The 24,972-nt window shown below is 40.5% G+C and overlaps 1 protein-coding gene and 1 long non-coding RNA gene across 2 annotated transcripts in view; one reads left to right on the top strand and one right to left on the bottom strand.

Annotated features, from left to right (window-relative positions):
* Positions 1 to 4,737: 4,737 nt before the first annotated feature.
* On the top strand, positions 4,738 to 6,588 carry LOC309703985 (type-2 ice-structuring protein-like; the record flags this gene model as incomplete). The annotated part of the gene is made up of 3 exons (XM_082528937.1): positions 4,738 to 4,865; positions 6,013 to 6,191; positions 6,271 to 6,588. The coding sequence occupies 3 exons, from the start codon at positions 4,738 to 4,740 to the stop codon at positions 6,330 to 6,332; spliced, it is 369 nt and encodes a 122-aa protein (XP_082385063.1). The 3' UTR covers positions 6,333 to 6,588.
* Positions 4,781 to 24,972, bottom strand: part of LOC309703992 — a 444,269-nt gene continuing 424,077 nt past the window's right edge. Inside the window, exons 2-3 of the long non-coding RNA XR_014276103.1 lie at positions 22,351 to 22,453; positions 4,781 to 4,868 (exon numbers count right to left, since the gene is read on the bottom strand). This is a non-coding gene — a long non-coding RNA (uncharacterized lncRNA). The remainder of the gene's footprint in view (positions 4,869 to 22,350; positions 22,454 to 24,972) is intronic.

Raw genomic sequence — 24,972 nt, forward strand, 5'->3', positions numbered from 1 at the left:
AGAGGTGATATAAAAATATATACAAGTCTTAAAAACAACAGTGAGATACTTGAGAAATTGCTGTCAGATCTGGAATAATAGCTATTCAAGCGAGGATTAATCGGAATTATCAATCAGTGTAGCTTCAGGTGTCTTTCAAACACATTTAGACACAACATGTTTCTGGTTTTGATGATTCCTTGTTTTTATATCCACTCCGTTAATTTAATTAAGTTGTATTGCTTGTTACATCAACAGTCACTCAGCAGAGATGTTGTTGAGTATGCTGTTCCCTTTAAAATTCCCATTTTTACACAATTTCAAACACTACAGTTAAAAATGAATATGATATAAATTATACTTTACATTTTTTAAGTCAAACTCTTTACATTAACAGTGATTTCCTTCATGATGATATCTAGAGCGCTGACAGGTAAACTTTTTCCTCACTTCCCTCAAAACAATCTTTAAAAAAATAGAGAATAATTGATAATACTAACAAATTTTTTTTATATTAAGGTTATCTTTTCCATAACCTGGCACTGAACCAAAAGGCTAGCCAGTCCTCAGTTGGTGACAGCGTGGGTATTGCTGGCAAAGCAGTTGATGGGAGAAGAGAATCAAGATATCAGTTAGGGTCCTGTACACTCACCAAGTCAGAATCTGATCCCTGGTGGAGGGTAGACCTGGTAAATGTGTATACAATTGGTGCTGTAATAATAACCAATAGAGCAGAACTGGAAAACGGACTGGATGGTGCTGAAATCTGGATTGGAAAGTCCGCAGCGATCAATGACATTGAAAGCATGAGGTGAAACAGCTTGAAGCAGACAGATAAAATACATGAGCAATCATTATTTCAGTAGCATATTGTCCCTTCTTATTTTTTTCTTCTTTTTGGCTTTCTCATACACAGATGTGCCGTCATCTCTCATATTCCCAGTGGACAGACATACTACTTTCCATGTAGCTCCATGGAGGGACGCTACGTCACTGTGTTTCTACCAGGAAGTGAAAATGTCCTTAGCATCTGCGAGGTTGAAGTTTACTATGGTAATCACATTTCAGCCTGATGCCGATACACAAGTCTGAGGCCTTGATTGTTCAAGTTGTTGTTAATTTTCCAAATGGCCCACCTCCCAACACAAATTAATCATTCTTGTTGTTTTGTATAGTTAAAGGTCTTTGAGCCAGAATGACAGCCAAGTGTGGTCTTCAAAATTACTGCACTCTGCGCCTTCTGCAACAAATAATTAACTATTCACAATGATCTAATGTCTCTTTGTGGTTTTCCTTCAAGGACACCCATTACCCAATGTGGCACTGAAAGGAGAAGCTACCCAGTCATCACACTCTCTTTTGCCACTGCGTCCAAAGCCATCGATGGCAGACGGAACTCGTTCTATAGCAATGGGTTCTGTAGCCACACGGCTGAAGACGAGACCAACCCCTGGTGGAGGGTGGACCTGCAGCGAAGCTTTACAATCACTGCTGTAAAAGTCACCAACAGAGGAGACTGCTGTGCTGAAAGACTGGATGGAGCTGAGATCAGAATAGGAAACTCACTGGAGAACAATGGAAACAATAATCCCAGGTAATTACAAGTGTTTCAATGTAAAGTGAGTTTTTAAGTATAACTGGAACAGTGATAAGTCAAAAGTTTACAAGATTCATTTTGTCCACCACATGGTGAACTAACATATAATAAGTGGATTTCCCAACCTTTTAACTGCAGTGCAACAAATTTAGGATTTTTAAGATCGATATAAACATCACAATACAGTGAGCTGCAATGTCTTTAAATTGCTGTCTTTCTCTCCAATTGTTGGTATTTTGTCTTATGTCTTCCCTTTCTTCTTTCCTCACCCCCAAACTGGTCTGGCCCATCCCCGGGTCTGATTCTGCTGAAGTTTGCACCCCACTAAAAAAACATTTCCCCCCTCTTACCATTGCAAAGTGCTTGCTCACAGGGGGTTATTTGATTGTTAGAGTGATCACCCAAATACTATAGGGTGCTTTCCTTACAGTATATATAAATAAACCTGAATGAAATTAAACGTGTATATTTGCAGATTTAAAAATCTGACATTTTATATTTTATATTTGATACTTTAATTTCCTTTTAAAAAACAACACACATTCCCTAACATGTCTTATGTGTAGTTATTTGCTTGTTTGTGCTCTGTTGTTGTGTTTGCACTGTTCCAAATGTGCTGAAACCTTGCGTTACAATAGACTAGAATAGATGGAATACAGTAGCCCTTCATTGTCATTGTACATGTACAGCAGAATAAAATATAAATAGTAGACAGCAGAAATAAATAGCAAAGGGAGAAATATATACAGTCAAGAGGGATATATACAAAACTAGAGACCTATATACAAAAATAGGAGACACATTAGAGAACAGTTGCAAATTGTTTGGATTAATTAATCACTAATTATGCAATGTGTAACATTCACAATAAGGTTAAAGGGTATTTCTTCACACTTGTTCGTTACTCTTTAAATTTTCATGTATTGGTTCTTATAAATGCCATAGAGATGTAAATAGCTTACATCGGTCAAACTAGCAAAGGAACCAATAAAAGCTTCTGTGATTTTTTGGGAAAACCTATGAAAACTTTCAAAAGGCTGTGTTCTCAGTTACATTCTCTTCTTGAGAAAGTAATTATGTCAACTTAATATTTCCCCATCCATTGGTGTCAGGTGTGCTTCCATCTCACATATCAAAGTGGGTAAAACCTACACATACCGGTGTGATGGAGGCAGCATGGAGGGTCGCTTTGTGAACGTGTTTCTTCCTGGACAAAAGAAGACTCTCACCCTGTGTGAAGTGGAGGTGTATGCTGCCCCAGCAGGTAGAGCTTTAAGTGACTGGATCTGATCTATGGAAACACATCTGCCTGATACTGATTCATACTTGTTTGTTCCTTTCAACAATTTAGTGGAGCCGCTTCAAAATGTGGCCTTAAACAAACAAACAGTACAGTCATCAACAGGGTATGCAGGGATTCCCTTCAAAGGTGTCGATGGGTGCAGAACTGAATTCTGGGGTTATTCATGTTGTACCCACACTGGGACACAGCAGAATCCCTGGTGGAGAGTAGACTTATTGGCTGTCTATAAAGTCACTGCTGTCACCATCATCAACAGACAAGACTGTTGTTCTGAAAGACTTCTTGGGGCACAGATCCTGATTGGAGACTCACTGGAGCAGAATGGCAACACAAATTCCAGGTGAGACACGAGACTGATAGTAGAAAGGATTCAAAGGATCCAAACACACATGTAGAGGATGATGTTAACCAGAGCTTGGAGATAATAAATAAACAACATTAATAAGAATAGACATCTGACTATTTTACAGGATAGACAATATAAACATATTTAAAATTAAAGGAATTTGAAATGTACATTGTGCCTGGGTTTAGAGTGTCTGGAAGAGTCCTGACTCAGTCAATTATAGATGATGTGAGAGGGCGGGTGTGTGTGTTTAGGGCCCGGATGGCTTGGGGATAGAAGCTCCTCTTTAGTCTCTCTGTCCTTGCCCGGAAGATGCGGAACCTTCTACCAGATTGCAGAAGTTGGAACAGTTTGTTGCCAGGATGGGACGGGTCCTTCAGTATCTGCGCTGCTCTAGTCCGGCATCTCCTGGTGTAGGTGTCCTGAAGCGGGGGGAGAGCAATCCTGCAGCAGCGTTCTGCTGTACGGATCACTCTCTGGAGAGCTTTTTGGTCCTTCACACAGCTGTTCCCAAACCACGATGTCATGTTCTGTGTGAGGATGCTCTCCACAGCACCTGTATAGAAAATCCTGAGGATCTTTGGAGAGACCCTGAACTTCCTCAGTTGTCGTAGGTGATACAGGCGCTGCCTAGCCTTTTTGGTCTGGACCTGAATGTGGGCAGCCCATGTCAGGTCTGAGGAGATGTGGACACCAAGATACTTGAAGGACTGAACCAACAACTACAGGATATAAACTGAAAACACTCCCAATGTGCGACTTCTGTTATTTCCACCTGAAATATACATGTCATGCATATGACTGTAAAATAGCAAACCCCAAAAAGCACTAACTATTCAAAATACAAAACCAAAGAAAGTGGCTGCAAATGTAACTGCTGGCTCAGCAGCACCCAAAATCCTAGTGAAAAGGGTCTAGAGGGAAAAAATGATGATGATGATTTCACCTTGATGTTTGTGTAACACCATCAGGTGTGGCGTTCTGGAATCATTAGCGGGTACACCAACATACACATTCCAGTGTAATGAAATGAAAGGTCGCTACATCAGTGTGATCATACCAGGATCTCCGAAAATTCTGACGCTGTGTGAAGTGGAGGTGTTTGCTTCTCTGCCTGGTAAGGCCATAAGATTTCTTTCTAGCAGATCTGTTGTGGTCATGTGTGGATATATGACTGTTGGAAAATTACTTCCAAACGTAGAAACAGCTTTAACCTTTTAGTGTTTAGTGTTTTTTCATTTTCCACTACACAGTGGACAAATTGAACTTCTTTCTGGTTTTCAGTCTTCCCTTTTTAATTGGGTGCATAATGCAACGATACAGTTTAACCAGTTAAATTTTTTTAAAAAAGAGTCAAACATAGAACAAAACTATTTCTCTCCAGCACCAGAAGCCGTCATTCCTTCACCGACACCTCCACCTCCTTCCAGCCCTCCTCCCACTGTGAGCCTGCAGCTTGGTGGCAGGAACGTGACGGTGGTGGGAGAGAGGCTCTGCTGGTCTGATGCTCTGATGCACTGTAGACGTTATTACTGGGACCTGCTCAGCCTTCACAGCCAACAGGAGCAAAGCGAGTTGGAGCAGCTGCTGGGCCTCGTTCCTTTCTCCCTCACAGACCACGTCTGGATGGGACTGCGCAGGTACTGATGAAATGAGATAATTAGTATTTTTAACAACCAAATTAATTAGCAAGAAATAATATAAATTAGCTGATTCTGTTTTGCTAACAACTGTCTTAATGTCAAGTAATAAGTAATCCACAGCTTATGTAGGATTGTCAGCTCAGAGCAAAATGACCACAAAAGAGCCACCACTAAAAAAACAAACAGTCATTAACAGAAATTATTGAACATCACCAAAAGAAAAAAACAGAATTACTCAAAATGAACAGACAATCAACAAAATAAGAAGCAACCAGGAGAACATGAAATTCAGAAGATGAAGAAATGGTAGGCAAAACCATACTTCAATCAGGCATAACATTAGGAACACTGACAGGTGTTCTTCATCATGGCACCTGTTAGTGGGTAGGATACCTTTTAAATATATTTTTTTAATATTTTGTCTTGTGTCCTAGCATCTCAGTGTTAAATACCACAACAAACCTTCAGTGAAGTAATCCAACAGCCACCAAAACTTTAACATTAAACAAGAACCAGAACCGAGATACTACTACAAGAACCACATCTCAACATAAAACGACAGTGATATCAAAACGGGAATTGAAAACACAAACAACTGCAAGCTCACTCACAGAAACACAGAATGCTTCGATCCAATCTGCTCTATTACTCAGATCTAAGCTTGCTGTGAAATATTTCAAGGATTCAAGGAGCTTTATTGTCAAAAACATGTTAACATGATTTGGAATGAAATTATGTACACACGGTCCTGGAGTGAAAAGAAACAAAATAATGAAGAAACAGATTTTTTTTGTAAGTAAAGCTCTAAATTTAAATAGTGTTCGGTGCTCCAATTAAATGTTTGTGTGTGTATTTTACGTTTTCTGTGAAATGCGCTTCACCTATTTTGTGTAACACTAGGAATATGCTAATGTATTTTCAAATGATGGATTTGTTTCAGAGTCAGGGCCATAATTCATGTTTAAGCTCGTGCAGAATAGCTAGAGGCCAGATGCTCAAACCTGTTCTCTTTTCATACGCCGTGACAATTTGAATTTTGCAAATTCAGACATTTTCAAAAGATGAGGTCATGACGTCTCAGGCTGTGCGTCCTTGTATTTGTTTGGATTGAAAAAAACATTTCAACGAATTTCTGATTCATCAGATCCCTCAGAGCAGACGAGTGGTTCTGGATGTCTGGATATACCATGAATTTCTTAAATTGGCCACAGGATTTTGTTCCTGACAGCTACTCCAGCACCTGTGGAGGCGTGGCCAGCACGGACCACTTCCTCTGGCAGGACCAGCCCTGTGGAGAGAACCTCAACTTCATCTGCCAATCAGGTTTTACTTACACCACGTTAAAGCTTGTGCGCTATTATCGTACATTGCCTTAATTTAACTGTAACTCATGTTCTTTCAGGTGCTGACGATGCTGTGCAGAGAGTTCATTTCTACAGCACGAAGGATCCTATAAGTCCTTAGTAAAGGAGAACAATGTACTGTCTGATGGAATGGATACAAATACATATATCTGAAACCTTTTTGCACTCCTTTAGTTCTGTAAATTATACTACAGAAAAACTATAAGACGTTTCTGCACACAATACCATGTTTGCCTTTTTTTTTTACTTTATGATGCACTGCATGTAGCTACTATAGCACTGATTTCTATTTAAAATGCTGCTGGCTATTTCATAACTCATGCTCATAGCAAATGTACCTATGGAAAATGTGTGAGCTTATTACCCTGTAATGTACTCCTCCACATTTGCAGGGGTTGTGAATTCAGCCACATAAGTAACTCTACACTTTTGTGAAAGCCGTAGTGATGAAATACAGATGACACCTGAGAAATGTAAAACTACAAATGTCATCAAAGTAATAAAAATTCATTAAAGCAACAGATACAGTTGTATGTTATGAAATTGTCTGATAGAAATGTTTCCAAAATATGCAGATAGTCTCTGTTCAACCACCCTTACTGTTTTGTTTAATCCTAATTATACTTGCTAAAGTTCATTCTGTTCATCTGGACGTAGTGTTTCCAGTAGGAAACATTTCATCACTCATCCAAGTGACTTCTTCAGTCTCAGTTCTTCTGTGTTGTGTGGATGGCACATGACAGGAGAGCTAACTCGACAGGCCAGGACTCCACACCTACAGGCCAGTGGACACTCTTTCAATGATGAGGATGTATCCCGGACAGGGAGGAGGCTGGTTTGAGAAGGGATGCAAGGAGGCCATTTACGTAAAAAGGGAAAGACCATCTCTGAATCGAGGAGGGGGCTTAAGGGTGCATCTTTCACCATCATGCAATGCTGTGATTGCAGCCATTCTCCAACTCTCTCTGAATGGTACTCATGACCATTGAGCAATGGTCAATGATCAGCCATCAGTGCTTGCTGATGATTAGTCAGGAGAATTTTGATGATCAAGGAACTGACCTCCCAGCCAATTGTTCCTTCAGTGAGCTGGTTTCAGTCATTATGAAAATGTACTGTTTATAAGATTGGGGAAACCTGCAGTCAGCTGAGACTGAAGAAGTCACTTGGATGAGTGACGAAATGTTTCTCCCACTGAAAACACTACGTCCAGATGAACAGAATTAATAACCCGGGTGATTGCACATGCATCAAGACATATACTTGTTAACACAACAAAATATTTGTGTGACTTCCTTTAAGGGGGAAATTGTCCGATTCACAAGCTAAAAACAATCTGGGGATAAAGTTCATTTAAAAAGGAATAGAAAAAACAAACAAAAAACATGTTTTCAAATTGTTTGTGTATTAGTGTGAACACACATTTGTAAGTTCTCAACATTACAAGTACAATGATATATATACATCAAAATCTTAGTTTTCAATTGTGGATACAGCATACACCATGCCATTAATATATTACACTGAACAAAAATATAAACGCACCACATTTGTTTTTCCTGCCATTTTTCACGAGCTGAACTTTTTTCTACAGACACAAAGGACCCATTACTATCAAATATTGTTCACACATCTGTCTAAATCTGAGTTAGTGAGAACTTCTCCTTTGCCAAGATAATCCATCCCACCTCGCAGGTGTGGTATGTCAAGGTGCTGATTAGACAGCATGAATATTGCACAGATGTGCCTTAGGCTATGTTCACACTGCAGGTCTTAATGCTCAATTTTGATTTTTTGATCAAATACGATTTTTTTGTCTGCTTGTTCACACTATAAATAAAATGTGACAGCAAACGCGCTCTACTGTGAACCCGCAAAAGAAGACATCACACACAACGCGCTCTGTTTAGACCCAGACCAAACAGTATTGTTTGACTGTTTCAGACTTTATGTTTCCCAATTTTGCTTTAAGTTATAAAGTTATTTTGTTATTTGCATATGGCCTAATAATGATCCTTATTGCTGTTTTAGAGAGGAGCGGTGCTTCAAAGGATAGTTCCAGATTTCTGTCAGAATCTGCAGATTATACAGTACAAATAAAATGTTCACGTTTCTCCAACATTGTCTTCCCAACAGTTTCACTGACATCTACACTGGATGGCCAGGAAGTGTTCACAATGTCTTATCGGGCGCTTCTCCGGAGCTGATAATTGGCGTCTGTCTTGTGTCAGTGACATAAAAGATGGATTTCATGTGACATGACCATTCAAACAGCAGTCGCTTTCTAAAACATCAGATATGTATCGGATTCAGTACCACATACGAAAGTGACCCAGATCAGATTTGAAAATATCGGATTTGTGTTGTTCAAACTGTCATACCATGATCGGATATGGGTCGCATAGGGTCAAAAATGATGATGTGCTTTCACCTGCAGTGTGAACGTAGGCCACTCTGAAATATGCAGTTTGATCACACAGCACAATGCTACAGATGTCGCAAAACCAGTCAGTATCTGGTGTGGCCACCATTTGCCTCACACAGTGCAACACATCTAATGGAGATGTGTTGTACTGTGTGAGGCAAATGGTGTGCAATGGGCATAGAGTTGATCAGGTTGTTGCTTGTGGGCTGTGGAATATTGGTCCACTCCTCTTCAATACTTGTGCAAAGTTGCTGAATATTGGCAGGAACTGTACACGCTGTCATATACGCCGAGCCGAGCATCCCAAACATGCTCAATGGGTGACATGTCTGGTGAGTATGCTGGCAATGCAACAACTGGGATGTTTTCAGCTTCCAAGGAATTGTGTACAGATCCTTGCAATATGGGGCCGTGCATTATCATGCTGTAACATGAGGTTATGGTCATGGATAAATGACACAGCAATGGTCCTCAGGATCTCAACACGGTATCTCTGTGCATTCAAAATGGCAACAACAAAATGCACTCATGTTCATTGTCCATAACCCCACCGCCACCATGGGCCACTCAATCCACAATGTTGACGTCAGCAAACCGCTTACCTACACGATGCCACAAAAGCTGTCTGCCATCTGCCCTGAACAGTAAAAACATCTATCAACAGAGCACCTCTCCAACATGCCAGACACCATTGAATGTGAGCATTTGCCCACTCAAGTTGGTTACAGTGACGAACTGTAGTCAGGTCCAGACCCCGATGAGAATGACGAGCATGCAGATGAGCTTCCCTGAGACAGTTTCTGACAGTTTTTGCAGAAATTTTTTGGTTGTGCAAACCGTTTGTTGCTGCAGCTGTCTGGGTGGCTGGTCTCCACCTGGTCGACCTTCCTGGAGGTGAACATGCTGATGTGGAGGTCCTGGGCTGGTGTGGTTACATGTGGTCTGCGATTGTGAGGCCGGTTGGATGTACTGCCAAATTCTCTGAAACTCCTTTGAAGATGGCTTGTGGCAGAGAAACGAACATTCATTTCATGGGCAATAGTTCTGGTAGACATTCGTGCAGTCAGAATGCCAATAATAATAATAATAATAATGGAATGCATTTATATAGAGCTTTTCTAGGCACCCAAAGCGCTTTAAAATTCCACTATTCATTCACTCTCACATTCACACACAATTGCACACTCCCTCAAAAGCTGCGACATCTGTAGCATTGTGCTGTGTGATCAAACTGCATATTTCAGAGTGGCCTTTTATTGTGGGCTGTCTAAGGCACACCTGTGCAATATTCATGCTGTCTAATCAGCACCTTGATGTGCCACACCTGTGAGGTGGGACGGATTATCTCAGCAAACGAGAAGTTCTCACTAACACAGATTTAGACAGATTTGTGAACAGTATTTGATAGTAAATGGTCCTTTGTCGCTTGTGATACTACTTAATGTTCACATCACTAATGTCTATGTCATTTCTGAGAAAACAATAAAACCCTTTCACAGATTTTGCAGAAACCACAGATATACAGTGCAATTTTTTATAACTCTCTTAGTGGCAATATATAACTTTGTGTTATGTGTTTTGAATGCTAACTTATATTAACAACAATGTTTCTTTTTTTTTTTTTTTTTTTTTTTTTTTGGCCTGTCCCGTTTGGCTCTTTTGCCATCAGAATTGTTGTCTAAAGGCAAAGAAAGATGCCCAACGGATTTACTTTACCAAACTGACCATCCCAGCCTTGCCGTAATGGTCCATTTGATTCACCTTTTATTGTTTATTTTATTTTCACTTACTGAATACGGGACAGACTTGACTGGGGGAAAGAAGGGGAGAAAGAAAGAGGGAAAGAGAAACAGCTGAGAAGAGTACGGTGGCTGGGAAGTGCAAAGCGCAACAAATTAAAAAACGGCAACAAATTAAAAATCCGCAACAAATTAAAAAACCGCAACAAATTAAAAATCTACAACAAATTAAAAAACCGCAACAAATTAAAAATCCACAACAAATTAAAAAACCGCAACAAATTAAAAATCCACAACAAATTAAAAAAACGCAACAAATTAAAAATCCACAACAAATTAAAAAACCGCAACAAATTAAAAATCCACAACAAATTAAAAATCCACAACAAATTAAAAAACCACAACAAATTAAAAATCCGCAACAAATTGAAAAACCATAACAAATTAAAAAACCGCAACAAATTAAAAAACCGCAACAAATTAAAAATCCACAACAAATTAAAAAACCGCAACAAATTAAAAAACCGCAACAAATTAAAAATCCACAACAAATTAAAAATCCACAACAAATTAAAAATCCACAACAAATTAAAAAACCACAACAAATTAAAAATCCGCAACAAATTGAAAAACCATAACAAATTAAAAAACCGCAACAAATTAAAAAACCACAACAAATTAAAAATCCACAACAAATTAAAAAACCGCAACAAATTAAAAATCCTTGACGGAAAGGGATTGTCTGAAATACCGGAAGTCGAGAGTGATGTCACGAGAGGGGGCGTGGCCAGGATTTTTGGTTGAGGCGCCATGTTTCTGGGCCGAACAAAGCGCTAGCGAAAGAGGAGCGAAAGTACACGGATAACACCAGCTATGGTTCGTACTTGCTGTGCGGTCGGTTGTAAAGTTAGATCGCACGACCGGCAAGGGAATAAGGTTGAAAATGGTTTATCTTTTCATTCTTTCCCCACCTGGAAGCAACATGAGGCAGCTCATGTATCGGATGTTACCAAAAGAAGGCGTCTAGTCTGGATAGCAGCTGTGAGACCAGCTGATATCCAGTTCTCTTCCATCTCCAAATATCTTTTGGTGTGCTCCAGACATTTTCATTCCGGTAAGTTATAGATATGTTCATATCACTCTTTATCGGTCTTTTAAGTCTGACATCACTAGCCGTGTCTTGGCTCAAACTCCCAAGAGCACCTGCAGGTCCATAAATCACACGATCACTGTGGCATCACTGAGTGTTGAAAAACTATCTAAAGTCTTTCATCTGTAATAAAATGATCAGCGTTCTGCTCTACCATGTGTAACAATTGAGTTTATCATCCAGGCATCCAAGAAAACGAAATTAGCAGGAAGTTAGCTCGCTAGATTCCATCTAAATACAATATAGCATGTCCTAACTGAGGGATTTTGGAAACAAAGTCAAACGTACAGCTCTGCTATCACTTCCAACATAAATGAAGACAGAAAACTAAACAGCAGTGACGTTTGTAGGGTACTGACGTTTGGCTAGCTGGTGTAAAACGATGTGCTACGTGACCGTTAGCGACACAGCTATGTTAGCATAATATAAACACTAACTTTTTCCACTTGATAAAAGTTATCGTGAGGATTCTCGGTGGTCAGGAACAAATGTAATCGCATGGCAGGATGCTGTAAACGGACCAAACTTCAGCCAGGAGAACAACTGAGATAATCCATCCACAAGGATGAATAGGATTAGTCATTCATATACTGCTGCATGGGCTGGGCTGTAGCTACATCGTAAGGTTTTAAAAACTGAGCTTTCAAATGATTAGTGGTGATAGAAGCAGTGGGAGGCCAACAGTGGTCACTTACTGTTTTTAGGAGTTTTTTGAGATTAAATAGAAGACAATACAAAACATTAAACATGTTAACAACACAAAACCCATATTAAACGCAGACTACTTCAGGCCTGGAAGCAGGATTTGTCACGCCATCACTTAAAGACCAGATAGCCTATTAGTTTTCTTTTCAATGCACTCTGAGGTCATAGCAAATTAGAAAAAAAAAACCATCCTAATGAGTGATTTTGTAGAACTACGTGCTATTTATAGACTTGCTAATTATTTGGCATTATTGCAGCAGACCAGCCAATGAAATGGATGAAACATCGTGACTGGGTTCCAGCGCTACACAAGGGACCTGCTTCAAACATACCACCATGCCAATCAGATTACTTCTTCCATGTGAGGGTGAAGAGGTGACCCTTCTGGATAAGATGGTGAAGGTTTGCTGCCGTTTTGATGAACAGTGTGGTAGTAAAACCAGGGGAAAATGAAACTTGCTCCTGTTAAATATTCTTAAGTCTTGTGCTGTATAAATAGCGGTAATTTTTCAGAAGATAAATTGAAGTAATTGATAGTAAATTAAGTAGTGTTAGTAGTGGGTGATATCGTGTAAATGCTGTCATGATTTTGTGTAAACATTTTGTCTTTTTATAAACTATAAATGACATGGATTCTACATTGTAACTGATGTGATGTTCTATAATAAAAAAGAGGCAAAAATTAGTTTGTTTCTTTATTGAACATTTGAACAGTGGTACTCAGTCAGTACATATTCAGTAAATGCAAATTATTTACATGGCAGTGCACTTCAGGCATTAATCTAGACCCTTATATAAAACATTATGGGTCATTCCCACAACCCACAGCTTTACTGTGCTCCAGCAAAGTATCCAATAGCAGTGACAACTCCTCCACAGTAGCAGGTGGGATTTTTCTTTTTTGAGGACGACTCCTTTTACCTGTCAATACGGATGGTCTGTTTATGTTTTGATCCAGAGCCGTTTTTGGGCAGCTGAAGAGGAGAAGTCTATCTTATGGCCAACCTCTGGCTGTATCTTGGTCATATTACCCAGCAAAACCCAGTATGCAGGTTCATCTGTAACAGCCCTTGTGCCACAGATCCGCATTGTTGCTTCTACTTTAAAAAGAAGAACAGCGACATGGCTGCAGGTCTCCACGACTCCGGCCATACAGATGCAGTGGGCGGCTTCAACCTTCCCTGTGATGCTCACAATGACCCATGGCTGCAATGCTGGTTCATTCAGTCTTTGAGAGTGCAGTACCTGAAACATACAAGTTACTAGTTAATTTAAAGACAAAGACTCTAATGAGCTAAGGCCAACATAAATGTGTTTTATCTACTTTCAAATCCATTTATCATAAATGTAACAAAGTGTTTAGAAAGTTAGCACATACATGTAATTTTCCATTTTTTTATGTATCCATCTATAGAACGCTGCATGTTATATTCCAAATCTGCCTGTTCTCTTTCAGAAACCTGACTTCAGAAAATGAAACTAAAGTATGTAATCACTTTATGGAGAAAGCATAAAGTTTGACTTTAGGTGACAATTATGGACACGTAATATGATAAGGAGATTCTGCAGGTCATTAATCAATGTATTATAGTAAAAAATGTATTTTTGTGACAAAAGACACAAACACGGAAGCAAGATATGTAATTAGGATTATTTCTAATAAATATGAATAAATAATTGCAATTTCTTTAACCACTGAGAATAACTAAATCCTTCAGGACAATGTCACATCAATGCACTGAACTCACTATGGCTACGTTCACACTGCAGGTCTTAATGCTCAATTCCGATTTTTTTGTCTGCTTGTTCACACTACAAATAAAATGTGACAGCAAACGCGCTCCTTTGTGAACCCTCAAAGTGGCCCACATATGCAAAAGCAGATGTCACACACAACACGCTCTGTTTAGACCCAGACCAAACAGTATTGTTTGACTGATGGCCCTTAAATATAAAGACTTGTTTCAGACTTTGCTTTAAGTTATTTTGTTATTTACATATGGCCTAATAATTATCCTTATTGCCATTTTAGAGAGGAGCGGTGCTTCAAAGGATATGCAGATTTCTGTCAGAATCTGCAGATTATACAGTATAAATAAAATGTTCATGTTGTCTTCCCAACAGTTTCACTAACATCTACACGGGATGGACACGAAGCGCCGTTGTTCCTGACCACCGAGAATCCTCACGATAACTTTTATCAAGTGGAAAAAGTTAGTGTTTATATTATGCTAACATAGCTGTGTCGCTAACGGTCACGTAGCACATCGTTTTACACCAGCTAGCCAAACTTCAGTACCCTACAAACGTCACTGCTGTTTAGTTTTCTGTCTTCATTTATGTTGGAAGTGATAGCAGAGCTGTACGTTTGACTTTGTTTCCAAAATCCCTCAGTTAGGACATGCTATATTGTATTTAGATGGAATCTAGCGAGCTAACTTCCTGCTAATTTCGTTTTCATGGATGCCTGGATGATAAACTCAATTGTTACACATGGTAGAGCAGAACGCTGATCATTTTATTACAGATGAAAGACTTTAGATAGTTTTTCAACACTCAGTGATGCCACAGTGATCGTGTGATTTATGGACCTGCAGGTGCTCTTGGGAGTTTGAGCCAAGACACGGCTAGTGATGTCAGACTTAAAAGACCGATAAAGAGTGATATGAACATATCTATAACTTACCGGAATGAAAATGTCTGGAGCACACCAACAGATATTTGGAGATGGAAGAGAACTGGATATCAGCTGGTCTCACAGCTGCTATCCAGACTAGACGCCTTCTTTTGGTAACATCCGATACATGAGCTGCCTCCTGTTGCTTCCAGGTGGGGAAAGAATGAAAAGATAAACCATTTTCAACCTTATTCCCTTGCCGGTCGTGCGATCTAACTTTACAACCGACCGCACAGCAAGTACGAACCATAGCTGGTGTTATCCGTGTACTTTCGCTCCTCTTTCGCTAGCGCTTTGTTCGGCCCAGAAACATGGCGCCTCAACCAAAAATCCTGGCCACGCCCCCTCTCGTGACATCACTCTCGACTTCCGGTATTTCAGACAATCCCTTTCCGTCAAGGATTTTTAATTTGTTGTGGTTTTTTAATTTGTTGTGGTTTTTTAATTTGTTGTGGTTTTTTAATTTGTTGTAGATTTTTAATTTGTTGCGGTTTTTTAATTTGTTGTGGATTTTTAATTTGTTGCGTTTTTTAATTTGTTGTGGATTTTTAATTTGTTGCCGTTTTTTAATTTGTTGTGGATTTTTAATTTCTTGCCGTTTTTTTAATTTGTTGTGGATTTTTAATTTGTTGCCGTTTTTTAATTTGTTGCGCTTTGCACTTCCCAGCCACCGTAGAAGAGGGACGGGGGAGAAGGGCAAAAGACAAAAACCAACAGAACGGGCAGAGAAAAAAAAATGCATATATCAATCACCTGGATCACCTGCTGAGAAAGAAAAAAGAAAGCAAGCAGAAGAGAACAAGAGTAATAGAATAAACAACATCACAATGATATATGGGAATATGACAGTAAATACTAAATGTTAAACATTATTGTGCAGCACATAAGATCAACAGAACACAGTGTGCTTTGAGGTAGGAGCCAAAAAGGGTGTAGTTTGTGGGTGTAATCACCCGTGTGTACACCTGTGAGCATGGACGCGCTTGTTTTTTGTTTTTTAAAAGGTTCCTTCATGTAATAATCTGCTAGAGGGTGTGGGGGGGCCACAGCCCCGTCCTCCAGGGCGTGAAGCAGGTGTGGAGGAGATCAAAACTCCAGACATCCAGAGGCCCCCAGAACACAAGAGACCAAGGAAGACCAACAGAGGGGCAGCCGCGCCACTGTCCCGGAAAGAGCTGAGGAGAGTCCCAGATGAGGGCTCACTCAGCAGCCGCGGAGCAGAAGCCAGGGGGAGTTGCAGTGACGCACCGATGTCTGAGGGAGTCCGCCACTGGCAGGGGAAGTGGTGGTGGGGGGAGATAGGCCTCCAAACCTTGGAGGGCCTGAGATGTCCCCAGAGAGGTGGCGCCTTACACCCAACCTGACATATAGACACAGACATACAGGCACACACAGATACAAACATCCATTCCCACCCTCATGCTCTCATATGCACTTACTCCACACTCAACCAACGTGGAGACAGACATAAAGAGACGTTGTACACACGATCACACTCCCCAAGCGTACTCTACAAACCGGGTCTAGGTGCCCCCGCCCCTGGAGGGGGGAACTGCACCCAGACCCAGGTGGTGTTTCCCTTTTCCCTGCGGTGGGGGGAGGCAGACCGCCCCGACTCCGCAGCAGCAGGAAGGCTCCACACTCCAGACCGCAGTCGGACGGCCAACTCCTAGTCCTAGCCCCCCTGCTCCAGCAGGTCGCAGAGAATGGGGGTGAGAGAAGACTCCAAACCTCCCTCCACCCGCTCATTGTAATGTTGATGCATGTGTGTTCTAAGGTGCATTTAAAACCCAGGAGGGCTTGGAGCTACCTGCCAGAGAGCAGCAGGTAAGCGCATGGTCCCTCCTGCTAGCCCTCAATGTCTACGTGTATTTAAAATTGAGAGGTGGGCAACGATGCCAGGGGTGGGGTGTACACCCTGATGGTACTTTGGACTCCGTGTATCGTGCCCACCCCCAAGATCCTATATGTATGTGTAATGAGAGTGTGAGTAATGTGAATGTCTAAGTTGTGGGATAAAATTGAGGCAGAGGCAGCCAGAAGGGGACAGGGGGGGGGGGGGGGGGGGTAGCCTCCTCTGCACCCTGGTGACATACCCCTACTCCAAGGCCCTGCATGTGTGGGTGGTTGTGGTGGAGCGGGAAGAGGGAGGCAGCTGGAGATGGGGAGGGAAGGAAGGGAGGGGCAAGTGACCCCTCCCTGGGGCCAGCTCCCCCGCTGACCCCAGTAGGCACCCCCATACTCCGCGACCCGCCAGGGAAAGGGGGCCCAGGCCCATCCAGACCGGGCCCAGTGCAGCAGCGCCGCCCGGCCCCACAGAGCCCGGGACAGTCCACCCAACCCCACCACAGAGAAAACTGCACCCACCCCACCATCCACTCATCTTCCAGACTACATAAGACAATAAACACCCAGGCTGAGATCTTCCTCCACCTCTCCTGTATCTCCCCCTCCTGCAGAGGGAGCTCCTGAGGAGAGGAAAGCTCCTGCAAGATGTGACAATCTCCCCCACCAGTTGAAGAGCCCCCCAGGTGGCTCGATGCACTGGCGGCACCCTGCTCCAGGGCTGGGCCCCATGCACCCACCCGCCCACAACCCCGGCAACACACCAACCAGGACCCAAGCCCCCGAGGCCCGGTCCGGGTCCCAGCCCAGAGACGGAGCGCCCCCAGAACCTCACGCCCATCCCGGACCCACCCAGGGGCAGCCAGGCTACCAGGTCAGTAACCCACGTCCGTCAGCACAGACCCTCCCCTAGCCCCGCTGCACGCAGCCGCGAGGAAACAGTCACCTGAGAGCCAACAGAGCCCCTAACCGGACATGACCGCTACCCCGGGTTGAGCCCCCCAAGGAAGATGCCTGCGGGGAACCCCCCGACGCCCTAAGCCTGTCCCTACCCCCACACCAATCACAACAGTGAAGGCGGGACCAAACTATGACCCCCCACCCCCACTAGGTGATGGAGCTGATCAAAGGAGCCCAGAGCAATTGATCTGATGTGGTGGCAGAGGCTGTATCAAGACTAATGTAATCTAATAGATAATTTCTATATTGGTTAGAATTAAGATTATTTTTATTTTTCCAGTTCATGAGGACTGTTTTCTTGGCTATGCATAGGGCAGTGAAAACCATATGGGCGATATTCTTTTCTGAAGTGACATTATCTAAGCTGCCCAACAAACACACTAAGGGGGAAGTTGGAATGTTACATTTCAGACACTTCGATAAGTCTTCACATATCTCGCGCCAAAACTTCTGAACTGGTGGACAGAACCAAAGAGCGTGGATATAATTGTCCGGTGAATTGGTTTGGCAGTGTGAGCAGTTGTTGGTAGACGAAAAGCCCATCTTGAACATCCGATGACCTGTATAGTGCACTCTATGTAATATTTTGTATTGAATTAATTGAAGACTGGGATTTCTAATTAGATGAAAGGTTTTTAAGCAAATCTGAGACCAGAAGTTTAGGTCTAAGTTAACTGATAAATCCGCTTCCCATTTTGCAATAGGAAGTGATATTGATTCATCTGTTTTTAGAAAGCATTCTGTATATTTTGGATAGTAATTTGGGGGGTTTAAGAGTAAGAAATTGAACCACACTTGGTGGTGTTTGTAGTTCAACTTGACCCGGTTTAAATTTCTTTTTTACTATGGATTTCATTTGTTGATATTCTAAAAATCTTTTCTTGTTGATCCCATATTGTGTAACTAGTCCGTCAAATGAAATAAATTCTGTTCCTTCTAGTATATGTTCTAAATATTTGATTCCTTTATCACTCCAATCTGAAAAGTTTATCATATTATTGTTTTGTAATATGTCAGGGTTGTTCCAGATAGGTGTACGTTTGCATGGGATTAATGAAGACGCCGTCAATTTTAGAAACTCCCACCATGCTGTCAGAGAAGAGCTGATGTTGATGCTTTTAAAGCATTCATGTCGTTGGATGTTTGAGCTGATAAATGGTAGGTCTGAGATCTCTAGATTATTGCAGAGTGCTTGTTCTACATCTAGCCAAGGTTCATCTAAGAGGGTATGTTTTAGCCATCCTGAGATAAACTGAAGCCTGTTGGCTAAGAAGTAGTGCTGAAAGTTAGGCAGTTCTAGTCCTCCTTTATCCTTGGTCTTTTGTAGTGTTTTTAAGCTTATACGTGGGGGTTTATTTTTCCAAAGGAATTTGGACATACATGAATCTAGAGATCTGAACCAATCTTGTGGCGGTTTAGTTGGGATCATTGAGAATAAATAATTTATTTTTGGTAAGACCATCATTTTTATAGCGGCAACCCTTCCCATGAGTGATATGGGTAGACATTTCCATCTAGCCAGATCATCTTCTACCTTCTTTAAAAGTGGGATATGGTTTAATTTAGTTAGATCTGCAAGCTTGGGAGAAACATTAATACCTAAATATTTTATATTTCCCGATTGCAGTGGTGTAGAAGAGGAATTATGGAAGGAGCAATTAATCGGTAGGACTGTAGATTTTGACCAGTTAATTGAGTAATCTGATATTCTTGCAAAAGAGTTTATCAATTCAATCACCCCAGAGATATTGGTTTGTGAATTTTGGAGAAAGAGTAACACATCATCTGCATAAAGGCTGATTTTATGTTCCACGTTCTTGCATTTTATGCCCTTAATTACTGAATTCTGTCTAATTGCTGCTGCTAGTGGTTCAATAAAAATTGCAAATAGTGAAGGGGAGAGTGGGCATCCCTGCCTGGTGCCCCTCAAGAGACAGAAGCTGGAGGATGTCTGGTCATTTGTTCTAACACAAGCTGTTGGGGAATTATATAATATTTTTAACCAGTTTATGAAAGAGGATCCAAAACCAAATTTGTGTAAAGTTGCAAATAGAAATTTCCAGTTAACTCTGTCAAATGCTTTTTCTGCGTCTAAAGAGAATATTGTAGTTTCTAGGTTTTTACTGTATGAGTAGTCTATCAAATTAAGTAATCTACGTGTATTTGTTGATGAGTGCCTACCTTTTATGAAACCAGTTTGGTCAGGATGAATTAAGAGGGGGGTTATTTTCTCCAGTCTCTTTGAGAGAGCTTTGCAGATTATTTTACGGTCTACATTTATAAGGGATATTGGACGATAGCTTGAGGGATATACAGGGTCTTTGCCTGGTTTTAGCAGGAGATTAATGTTTGCAGAATTCATATTTGATGGAAGTCTGCCCTTTTCTTTAATTTCCAACAACGTTCTGTAGAAAACTGGTGCTAGAATCGACCAGAATTCGTTGTAGAATTCTGCAGGAAAGCCATCTGGACCTGGAGCCTTATTATTGTGCATACTTATCAGGGCTTCCTGGAGTTCACTTGGTGTCAGTGGTGAATCCAGTGCCATTGCTTGAGTGTCCAATAATTTTGGAAGAGTTATGTTGTCCAAAAACTGATCAATTTCTTTTTTAGATGGGTTTATTTGTGGTGAATACAACGTTTTATAGAAATCCCTGAAAATGTTGTTTATTTGTATCGGTTCATATAATGTGTTCCCAGATGAATCTTGAACAGCACATATAGTTGTTTTTTCTTTATTTATTTTTAGCTGGTTTGCTAGAAATTGACCGGATTTATTACCATGTTCATAATTTTGTAGGCGTAGTCTTTGTACTAAGAATTTTGTTTTTTTATCAATTATCTCATTTAATTCTAGTTTTGTTTTGCGTATTTTGTTCAATGTTTCCTGATCTTGGTGGGACGCGTAGGCTTCTTCTAGTGATTTGATGTTTTTTTCTAATTCCTGAATATTTTTGTTTTCTTTTTTCTTTTTATGTGATGAGAAAGAAATTATTTTACCTCTCATCACAGCTTTCCCTGCTTCCCATAGAACAGAAGCTGATGTTTCGGGAGTGTCATTATAGTCCAAATATGAAGTCCACTCTTTTTTAAAATATTTAATAAAGTCTTCATCTTTAAGTAGTGATATATTAAATCTCCAGTTTTTTCTTGGCGTAGTATTATTCTTGTGCATTAGTGTTAAAGATACAGGACCATGATCGCTGACAGCTATAGGGTGAATCTCAGTGTCTGAAATGTCGTTCAGCAGTGAGCTGCTGACCAAAAAATAATCCAGACGAGAGTAAGAGTGATGGACATGTGAGAAAAAAGTATATTCCTTACTGGTGGGGTGAAGGGAGCGCCATGCATCGCAAAGACCAAAGTCACTCATATACTGTTTGATTATATTTGTGGACTGCCAATTACGCTGAGTTCCCGCTGTATTGAGCCTATCCATGTCTTCATTTAGTCCAAGGTTGAGGTCACCTCCAAGAACAAGTGTGCCATCTAAGTGTTCAGAGAGTGCACTGAAAAAACCGTGAAAGAATGAGGGATCATCAACATTTGGACCATATACACTTGCAATACATAGCTTTTTATCACGTATAGATAGTTTAATGATTAAGAATCTGCCCTCTGGATCTATAACTGTATCGAGTACTGTGAAATTAATATTTTTATGTATTAAAATTGCTACTCCCCTTTGTCTAGAATTATAACAAGCTGAGAACACATTGGGAAACTCAGGTGTTTTAAGTTCATTCGAACCTCTAAGAGGTCTGTGGGTCTCTTGTAATAGGACAACATCCGCCTGTAGTTTTTTGAGTTGGTTAAATATTTTTAACCTCTTTTCTCTGGAGCCAGCTCCATTTATATTCCATGTAATGAACCTCAGTGTACCCATAGATGTTTGTGTATAACTAGGGATGTATGCTGTGTGCGTCGCTTAGACAGGTGGAGAGAATACGTCACTTGTTCATAAATAAAGAGAAGGAGAGAGAGAAAAAATGTGTGGCGAGATGCTCCCTGAGTCTGACTTTGTGTATGCATAGTTACTAATATGAGTAGGCTTGGCTTAAGTGTGTGTGTATCTTATATGACTGTGTGCGCTGTCTGACTGATGTAAATGTGCTGCCGTTGAGCGCATGGTGCGTATGTGTCGAAATAAAGGATGTTTGTGGATGAGTGTCGAAGCAGGTGATCGAGGCAGTGAAAGGAATAAAGAAAGAAACCAAGGACAGGGGTGAGCAGCATAAAACCAAGAGGGGGAAAAGAGAGGAGGGAAAAAAAAAAAAAAAAAAAACGAGAAGAAAAAAAAAACAGAAACAAAACATAAACATTCCAATTAAATCACTGACGGAGAGTGACGGTGTTAATTCTGCTATGAAATCACACTTTAAGATGCGATTTGATACTGGTAAGTTAAACAGATGTTAATGCAAGTTAGTGTGAGTGGATAGGGAAATGGTGTAGCTGATTCTTATCTGGTGTTATTTAGAAACAACAATGTTTCTAAATAAATTTTAAATTTTAATTATATATAAATTATACTTTATTTAAAAAATATTAATGTGAAGTCAACTAAATTTCCATATAAAATACAATATACATTTTTTTTGTACAGTGCATCGCTACCTTATCATGGTGCAGCGATTTGCGTGTCCCAGGGATCCCAGCAGCTATGTTGTCAGGGCGTTGTTGCTGCCTGGTAGGGTTTACCATGGTCCTGGGTGAGGGGCTACACAAAGAGCAATTAGACATAGTCAGCATAACAACAACAGTTACTACCTTTCCTTCTTAATCCAGGATTTGTTCATCAGGGTCATAAAAGGGCACATTTGTTTTATTGTTCAGAAAATGGATTATACTCAGTTTGCCAAGTACATTTCAAATGTCCACAGGCAGCAACTTGTAAATTTGTAAATTCTAATCCTAACCCATGTTTATTGTATCACTAAGTGCTCTTTCGTTGCTGCCATTTATTTCTAACACCAGGGGAAATGGCTGATATATAGAAATAACATTTTTTTTATTCAAGCCGAAGTGAAAGTCTTTTTTTTTTTATGGTTGTTATCTGTGACAAATAAAGATGGCTGCTTTGATTTTTAAGCAGTATCACAAGTGTGGAACATACCAGCCAGCTAATCAGGAGCTTGCATAAAAATATACTTATTTGTTCAGCATTCCTATTTGAATATATGGATATTGATCTAGCAAAGTTTGGCTCAACAGATTTGGAAATAAAAAATATCCCTACAACTGAGAATCTGTATTGCTCTTGATAATGTCATCAGGAAAATAACTAGTGATTTGTACAGCTGATTTCAGTAGGAAACTCTAAGAATAGAAATAAATATGCAGCATTATGCATCTTTAAATATGCAGTTACCATGGTAATCTAACCAGGTCAGAAGAGGTCCTCTTAACGACACTTAAAAGTTTGGCTTTGGTCTCTACACACACAACTAACTCATTAATCCTGTTGGAGTTTACGCTCCTCAGATTTGTCTTTTTGAGTGGAACATTAATACTTTTGAAGAGTGAGTCCTAGAATTAGGGGGAAAAGATCTAGAACTGGATTTATCCTTTAATTAAAAAGCTTTATGCTCCACTACAAAGGCCAAAACAAAGGAAGGAATTAAAGCAAGAAAAAAAAATTACAATTTATTTGAAACAACAAAGTTTGTAGCAGCTCTCCAAGGCATATTTTGTTGCTATGAGTATAGTATTTTGCTAGCTAGATTTGTTATGGCAAGACCAAGCATGATAAAATCAAGCTAAGCCACAAGCTTTGGAAAAAAAACTAGATAGACTAGAATTGAAATGATATAGACGCTGAGAAGAACAAAGCTGCTTGGCACTCAGGAGTCATTGTGGATGACTTAACACGAGGCTGCCTTCAACTGAAAAAAGACACCCCTACCCTCCACCTACAAACACGCACACACACACACACCCTCCCTCAGTGAGTCCTTCAAAGCCAGATTGTGGTCTTTAGTGTAAATAACATGTGCTGGGTTTGATGCAGACAGAATTAATGACAACACTCAGTCCAAATAACAGAGGGCTCATTTCCGTCTGGCCTGCTGTCCTTATGGAGATGAAGACACCTCATTGGCACGAACAACACATTTGTCTCTGTGTGTGCGTGTGTCTGCATTGTCTCCCACAAACATCATTAATAATTATTATTCGTAGAATTAAACTTCTGTTTTTATGAATGCTGCTTTGTTTCTGTTCTGGTCAGATCAAATTGACAGATTTATATTTTAAACCCTGTTTTCCCTCCAGGCTGTAACAGTGTAAATTATTTAGGTAAGGTTAATGAACAACCACGAATTCTCAGAATAGCTTTTTGATGGTCTTGACATACTTTTCACAACTACCTTTCTGTGTGAACTTATACATCTGCCTTTTCAAGCTTCTGTTTTTGTGTTGCAATTTTCATTTATTTGTATTTGTCATCAAATTGCTTCCACTTGAGCACTTTTCTCGTGTTATTCAGCGTGTGTGTGTGTGTGTGTGTGTGTGCATACACTGGAAACCAAAGAACCAAGTGAATCTTTCTGCTCCAGCAGTGACGCCACTCAGTGATTTAAAGAGGCAAACAGGGCCGACCGTCTCGCTGCACGGAAAGTGAAAATTACTATCCTGCTTTTGAAGACCGTTTACATTGTTGCTGTACAGGTACTCCTCTCTGTTCCTGCTCCGTGACTAAGTGCTGAGTCACAAGCCCCTGATGTGAAAGCAGGCAGTCCGCCTCCAGCAACCTCTGTTGTGGTGTTCGGAGGGTGCCTGCTTCGAAGAATACAGGTTTATTGCCTCCGAGATATCTTGTAATGGCTGAGTGAGAAGAGGGGGAGGTGATGACTACACAGACAATTACAAAACTTGGGAATGCTGGAAACAGTTGTGCGTAATCTTGCCACAGGCAACAGGTGAATTGCTTGTTGAACTCGGGAAGAATGTTTTGCAGCATTTACAGTAATAAGTTTCCAGTATTTCTAATCTGCTGTTACTGCCAAGCCTTTTGGAGCAGAAATTGTGCAGCGATTGAAACAAAAAAACAACCCTAACACTACGAGACAGTAAAATACCCCTGGTTTTTTCACTTTTAGGGGTGGGACTCGATTAAAAAATCTAATTAATTAGATATTTTGTAATTAATTAATCTTGATTAATCGCAAAAGAAAAGTTATGTTTGACTTCATGACTTTCTGTGTCGTTTGTGGGATGCTTAGGACTCATATTGCACTG

This window comes from Aulonocara stuartgranti (genome assembly GCF_965226115.1).
Source record: "Aulonocara stuartgranti genome assembly, chromosome: 3".
NCBI classification, from domain to species: domain Eukaryota; kingdom Metazoa; phylum Chordata; class Actinopteri; order Cichliformes; family Cichlidae; genus Aulonocara; species Aulonocara stuartgranti.